Source organism: Quercus suber, unplaced genomic scaffold, assembly GCF_002906115.3.
Source record: "Quercus suber isolate HL8 unplaced genomic scaffold, Cork oak 2.0 scaffold_150, whole genome shotgun sequence".
NCBI classification, from domain to species: domain Eukaryota; kingdom Viridiplantae; phylum Streptophyta; class Magnoliopsida; order Fagales; family Fagaceae; genus Quercus; species Quercus suber.
In genome coordinates this window covers 217,361-224,730 of record NW_027069611.1, presented here as the reverse complement: position 1 = coordinate 224,730, position 7,370 = coordinate 217,361, and the positions used below count along the sequence as shown (strand labels likewise).

General features: G+C 35.8%; 1 protein-coding gene across 2 annotated transcripts; it reads left to right on the top strand.

Annotated features, from left to right (window-relative positions):
* Nucleotides 1-5,129: 5,129 nt before the first annotated feature.
* Nucleotides 5,130-6,974, top strand: LOC112032264 (aquaporin TIP1-2). Of its 2 annotated transcripts, XM_024065031.2 has the most exons (3): nucleotides 5,130-5,230; nucleotides 5,341-5,757; nucleotides 6,295-6,974. In XM_024065031.2, the coding sequence occupies exons 2-3, from the start codon at nucleotides 5,374-5,376 to the stop codon at nucleotides 6,673-6,675; spliced, it is 765 nt and encodes a 254-aa protein (XP_023920799.1). In that variant the 5' UTR covers nucleotides 5,130-5,230; nucleotides 5,341-5,373; the 3' UTR covers nucleotides 6,676-6,974. The 2 variants fall into 2 exon arrangements, with proteins under 2 accessions (XP_023920799.1, XP_023920796.1); XM_024065028.2 differs by lacking the exon at nucleotides 5,130-5,230 and having other exon boundaries at nucleotides 5,243-5,757.
* Nucleotides 6,975-7,370: the final 396 nt, after the last annotated feature.

Here is a 7,370-nt window from a genome sequence, read left to right as displayed (position 1 = left end):
AGTAGGAGGAAATGAAATGGTTAGAAATGACATTTATTCCTTTCTATTCCCTCAAAATCTCAAATTTTCATTCTCCCAAATTTGGAAGGAATTGGAAGGAATGAAATTAGATTTAATGAATTTTTTTACTAAAATTCCCAAAATATATTTATATATTCAGCCATTTGTTTTTAAAAAATTGTCTAATAATAATATTGTCATAAAATGATTTTATTCATTTCTCTCTATGTTACTCCTAAACAAGGTTATTTACCTTTTTTTTTTTTTATTCATTTATTTAGTTTAAAACATTTAAACAAGATTACTTAATTTAATTTCATTCTTTTCTCTTACTTAAACACATTCTATTTCATTTTATTCATTTTCATTCCTTTATGATTATTCTATTTCATTCCATTTTGAACTCTATGAACTCCCAAATGAAGGCTTAGAGATAAGAGACGAGACATAATTGAATAATAATTGAATAGGGGTCTTTTTTTGATAATTGAATAGGGGTCTTTAATGTAATGTACAATTGTATAGTTCTAAATTTTGTACAGGCCCACCAATAATTTGCCTTTTCTTATTGCACAATGTGATATAAATTGGAAATAGGTTCATCTAGATGAGTGATATGGGGAGCAGGAAAATTATTGGTGGGGACTATGCTACATGGGGTTGCTGTCTCAAAATGATTTCTCCTTTTCAAAAAGCAATTTCGTTTGCTTCTTTTATAGGTATGGTTCATACGTGCATGAAACATCATGACAGGGCTACCTTTTAAAATTAGAGCATTCTCATTAAGAATGCTAAATGGTATAAATGCTAAATTTTAGAGCATCCACATCTAGATCTCATATCTTATTTTATTTTACCATCTTAAAAAGTTACTTTATCACTTATACTATACTATTTCTCAATACACTCAACATCCCAACTTTTATTTTCCTATTCTACTCATTAAAATAATATTTTTACACAATAAAATAATATATCCTAAAATCCAAATAAAAACAAAAACCCAATACCCAAATAAACTCTGCGCAACCACCTGCTGCTACCACCACCGCAAAGAACATACCCAAAAACCCATAGATTAACAAAATTAAAATCAAAATCAAACCATAGATTAACCCAAAACTCGAAACCCGCTGATCCACCACGATCCTCAGCCCAGAGCCACCACAACCCACCACGATCCACACCGATTCAAAAAAATTGGACTCCATTTCCAAATCAATCGAGCCAACACACACACACACACACAAAAGATTCGCAAAAATTGGGTTCATTCCCTCAAATCTAAATCAATCAAATTTCACATTAATTCACACAAATTTTCGATTATATCAAGAATTTCCCCCAACACCCAAACCAAAATAGAAACAAAAAAACCCACAATATTTTTGTCTCACACACCAAATAGTCAAAAGCAAACCTTGTAACCCACAGTCAAAAAACAGCCAACACCACCACCACGTGGTGGCAGAGGTGGGTAGTTGTGGTGGTTTTTTTTTTTTAAAAAAAACCACAACAACCCACGGTCAAAAACCAGACCCACCACCGCCGAAGCTCGAAGAAAACGGATTTGCCGTTGGGAAGCTTGAAGGAAGTTGATTTTGTTGACCCACGCGGAGAAGGAAAAATGAGAGAGAGAGAGAGAGAGAGAGAGAGAGAGAGAGAGAGAGTTGCCGGAGAAGGAAAAAATCGAAGACCCACCCACCGTCGATTTAGAAACCCACCGCCGATCTAGAGACTTGCCGGAGAGAGTGAAGATATTGAGAAGAATCAAAGAGTAAGAAGAAGAGAGAGCAGAAAGAAAGAGAGAGAAAAGAAAGAGAAAAAATGAGAGAGGAGAGAGAAATTACTAGGTTAAAATGAGAGAGGAGAGAGAAATGAGAGTATTAAAAAAAAATTTATGCAATTTAGCTATGAAAGTTCAAAAACGTGTAAAACACTTTTGAACGTTTGGACCCTTAATTACAAAATTACCAATTCAAGCTTTATATCAAACAGTTAATGTGCGGAACATGATAACAAGCTTACAACAGAATTGATAAACAATCTAAACTAAATATAAACATATCCACATCAGTAAATATAAGGCAAAGATAAAGGAAGGAAAGATCCAAACACATGAACAACATACGATGTGTTATCGAAGAGGAAACCGAAGTCCTCAGCGTAAAACCTCTCCGCCGCCCTCCAAGCGGTAAATAATCCACTAAAGAATGTAGTTGGGATACATAAATAGCAGAAGACCCTCCAAGCCTAATCTACCCAAGTACCTAAGCCCTCCAAGCTTCTTGCTCTAACAAGGTTACGTTATTTCTTCTTTAGCTTCCCGGATTCCGCTACTATACCATAGCATCAACTAATGTATATTGGTTCCTTCCAAACTGCTTCCCTTAGCACCAAATGAACTTTCTCACAGACGTGGGTGTGGTGAGATAAGGATTTGGTTAATGGCCTCTTAAGGATGTGACAATGGAGAGGAAGAGAGTAGAGGAATTTGAAGAGTCTTTAAGGTAAAGATTGGAGATGAGGCAATCTTGTTTTTCTCTAGGGTTTCTCTCACAAAAATTCTCTCTAGAAGCTTTGTCAATTTAGTGGGTATAAAGGTCTATATATAGTGGTGTGTGTTTGGAATACGAAGAGTCAGTTTTTGCCAAATAGGGCTGATTGGCGGCTTGACTTCACGGCTTGTCCAAGTCGCGAGTTCAAGTCGCGTCGTAACGGCCCGGCCAGCCTAGAACTTTTATCCTGTAGTGCGACAGCTGGCGTGAACCTTCAGCTTCCCTGTGTGCATCTCACGTGCCAACATTTGGCGACTTGCAAGCCGCGAGTTAGCCGTGAGTCAGCCGCGAGTCCTAGCCGCGAAACTCTGCCTTCTTGCACATACTTGAGTTTTTCTTCACATCTTCTCACACACTACCCTTACAATGATCCCACATAAATACAGGGTTACTAAGTGCTTAAATTACAAGCAAATTGGCACGAAATAAAGCTAACAAGATAGTTGATAAATTTCAACCTTACAAGCTACAGTACCATCTTACATTTGAGATGGTACTGTAGCTATATCTCAAATTTTTTTTTTTAGCATTTTAGCATATGGCCTTCTTGTTACTGGCATTTTTTGGGCTTGTATGCCAAATGTGCCTTGCATTTGGCATAAAGCAAGCCCAATGCGGATGCTCTAAGCTAAATGCTATAAATGTTAAAAAGCATACTCCATCAAAGCTTTTAAATCTTATTAATTTTGCAATTCGTCCACAGTAGATTGCTATCTCTAGCAGCCTACTGTAGCAAGATTGTAAAAAAAAAAAAGTCATTTTATATTCTCTCTTTGTCTTCTTTCTCCAGACTTTCTTTTCTCTCTCTCTCATTTCTGTTTCTTCCATTTCTCATTCTTGCTCGCATTTCTCTGCTCTCTCTCTCCCTCTGCTTGACGTCTCTGTCTCCCTCTACGACGAAACCCAGGCCAGAGCATCAAGCCAAGCCGATCTCTATCGCAGTGGTTTTTTTTTTTTAATTTTTTTTTTTTTAGTTTGTGATTTGATTTTAGATTTGGCAATGGTTGCGTGGGTTATGGATTTGGCGTTTTGGGTCGTGGTCTGATGTGCAAAAAAGAATAAAAAATTATAAAAAAATAATATTTAAATGAAGTTGTAAAAAAAATAGAAGGTTTGATGTTTGGTGTATTGTAAAATGAGGTGTTAAAATAGAAAAAGTAGTGTTTTAAGATTGTAAATGCTAAATTTTTTGCAATTGTTGATGGGAATGCTCTAAGAGCCTAAAAGATTTCATCATTATTTCAACGCACATGCTAAAGACAACATGTTTCTTCATTGGCCTGGCACTGTACGTAAACCAAGCTTTGTAATTGTAGAATCTTTCTTTCACGAAGCTCCGAGATTATCTTCTATGCCAAGACAATAATGGAACCCTATTTATGAATGGATTTGCATTTGATGTGTTATTGATTGGGCCACAAAATAAAAAATAAAAAATGATGTGTTATGTTTATGTATCAACTGCTAAAGAAAAAAAGGCTTCCTATATTGTTGTCAACCAAATCAATCATGTTCTTGAAATTCTTGGACGTCAATTTAATTGGATCACTCTCTTGTCTTGCGTTATAGCATATAGTATATAATTTTATGATGTGGAAATTATACTCATTCCTGCATCACAATTCTGAGTAATATAATACTTGAACTGAAAATTGACAATGGAATAATTTTATCAACCAGCTAGAAAGTACTAGAATGGCTTTATTAAAATTTACACAAAATGTCTGGGTACCTTTTATATCATTCATTATTCATTAATCCATTAGACTAAAAAACAAGTAACCAAAAACAAAAGAAAATTCCATTATTTTCAAAACCATAAAAGCTAATATCATCACAACATTTGAATATAAGCTAGTTACTTTATTCTAAAACCTAATTGCATGAATTTTATGATTTTTCTTGTTGAAAACATTGCCAGATTTACTCATCAATTAATGTCAATACAATAACAATACCATAAGCTTAAAAACAAGAATTTTTTCAAAACCTTTTTCACAACTATTTAAGTAACATGTCATGGCTAATGTTAATAAAAATGGTATCAATAATAGATATATGCAAAAATAATGTTAGTCTAATAACAATTTACCTCATCAGCAATTGCATGTGAGAAGGATTATAAAATATTTTGTGCCCAACTAACATTAATCATATTTGTGAGTTTTAATTAGCTCAACGGGTAAAATCTTCAATGATTGAATAAAATATTTAGAATTTAATCACCGTCTACACAAAAAATCGATTGATATAACAAGCTATTATCAAGAACCAAAGCCACAATTTGAAACTCTCTTTTAAAAAAAAAAAAAAAAAAACATTTCTCATCCTTAAAACATCTTTCGATGTTTCTAATGAGACATTATAATCAGAACATAAAACACCTTATATATTGCACCCTGAACCTTCAAGAATAAGACCTTACTCGAAACAAGTTGACAGTACCCACCACAACACGATTTGACGTGGCATTATCCATGATGCCCACGTGTCATTCTCACGGCGTTTTCGGGGTGAATGCTGAGCTGTATTCATGAGGTTTAATATCCACCAGTCAAGCTAAAAAAACTTCCACAATTTTCATTCTGTATTTTTAGGCTGCCGACTTACCGGAACCGGCTATAGCAAGTTCCACCTTCCCAGACGGCCTTTAGAAATTTCAATATAAAGTTGTGAGTAGCACATAGCTCAATCTTGCAAAATTTAGTCTCTCACACGCACACACACTCGCTCACTTTTGATACTAAAAATAGTGACTGTGTTTTGCTTTTTTGATTGATAGGAGTAGCCGTCCGATCTTTTGACTTTGACCACGATGCCGATCTATGAAATAGCAATCGGACGGCCACAGGAGACCATTCAGCCGGATGCACTAAGGGGTGCATTAGCTGAGTTCATTAGTACACTAATATTTGTGTTTGCTGGTGAGGGTTCTGGCATGGCCTTCAGTAAGCTCACTGATGATGCCTCCACCACACCTGCGGGGCTTGTAGCCGCCGCGTTGGCACATGCGTTTGGCTTATTCGTTGCCGTGTCAGTCTCCGCCAACATCTCCGGTGGCCACGTCAACCCGGCTGTCACCTTTGGCGCCTTCCTTGGTGGCCATATCACCCTCATTAGCGGTATCCTCTACTGGATTGCTCAACTCCTTGGCTCTACTGTGGCTTGTTTGCTCCTTAGGGTTTCCACTGGTGGCTTGGTGAGTAACGTTTAATTTCTAGCCCATACAATATGATTTTTTTTTAGCCCATATGATATGAGATTTTCTTTTTTTACAAATAATTACAACATGATGTTAATTTCATAACTCGAACCCTTTCTTTCTACATCTAATACAAAAAAAAGTACTTGAAAAGTGCCAATTCAGTTACGATGCAGCCCCATATAATATGATTCAAAACCACTCAAAATATGTGCATAACCCCATATAATATGATTCAAAACCACTCAAAATATGTACATAACGTAACATCCTTTTAGTCCATAGTTTTAGAATTTTTAACACTTGATTGATCTTGCTCTATTTGATAAAATACTTACGTTAAATTTTATATTCTACCAACTATAGTATCTCATTTGTATAATTAAAAGTAAAACTGATTATAATTGATGAAATATAAAGTGAAATAATAAGAATAAGACAGGAGTTTTTTTTTGGGGGGGGGGGGTGTAATTCTTAGAAAGTTATTAGTAAATTTTGATTGTTAATTAATATGAAAAATGAAAATGGTTACAGACAACATCTGCGTTTTCGTTGACAAAAGGGGTGTCAGTGTGGAATGCATTGGTGTTAGAGATCGTGATGACATTTGGGTTGGTTTACACAGTTTATGCGACGGCCTTGGATAAAAGAGGCAAAGGAAATGTTGGGATAATTGCACCAATTGCAATTGGTTTCATAGTCGGTGCCAACATTTTGGCTGGTGGGGCTTTTGATGGGGCATCCATGAACCCAGCAGTGTCATTTGGGCCAGCTTTGGTCAGCTGGGACTGGACCAACCACTGGGTCTACTGGGTTGGGCCTTTGATCGGAGGTGGAATTGCTGGCCTTGTGTACGACTTCTTCTTCAGCCACGCTAATCGTCACCACGAGCAATTGATAGGCACAGATGTTTAGAGAGAGAGAGAGAGAGAGAGTAATATTAAATGCAAACCTATGGTCATTTGGACCAACGGCTATGTAGCTTGTCCATGTTCTTGGTATTTCATTATTTTTGAGGGCTTATTATTCCTTTTTGTTTGTTTGCTATGCTTTCAATTTGGACACTGTTGATTTTAGCTTCATTATTGTCGATATCACCATCTTGCAATTCAGTCATTTGGAGTTTTGGACAACGTTGTGCAACTTTCGGTTGTTTGGACCCACTTATTGTTGATGTTATTCACTTATCTGTATGTAAATTGGTTTTACGTGAATCTTTTCTCTGTTTAGTTTTTGTTTTGTTTGCTTTCATATATATTCCGTTGGACAATGTTGATTGTTTGAGTTCACTATTGATATCACACAAGCTAGCCTTCAATCTTCGTTGCCTCACAAATAATGCCACTTCACAAACATTATATGAATGACAAACCACACCTATAGTAGTTCTAACCAAACAATGCCATGAAACTCAGGCAAGAGCAAGACGAAATTACTATTCTTTCACAATAATGGCCAACAATATCCTAAATCAATGCAATAAACACAAGAATGCATATATCGCTGCATTTTGTTCAAAGAATCCAGACAAAAAAGAAGAAGAAGAATAAAAAGATCAAAACAACGTAATTAATTCCTACGGACACAAACTATTTTACAAACTGCTAATG

Coding starts and splice junctions, on each gene's coding strand:
- LOC112032264 (XM_024065031.2), top strand. CDS start 5,374: ATGCCGATCTATGAAATAGCAATCGGACGGCCACAGGAGACCATTCAG. Junction 5,758..6,294: donor GGGTTTCCACTGGTGGCTTG/GTGAGTAACGTT, acceptor AAATGGTTACAG/ACAACATCTGCGTTTTCGTT.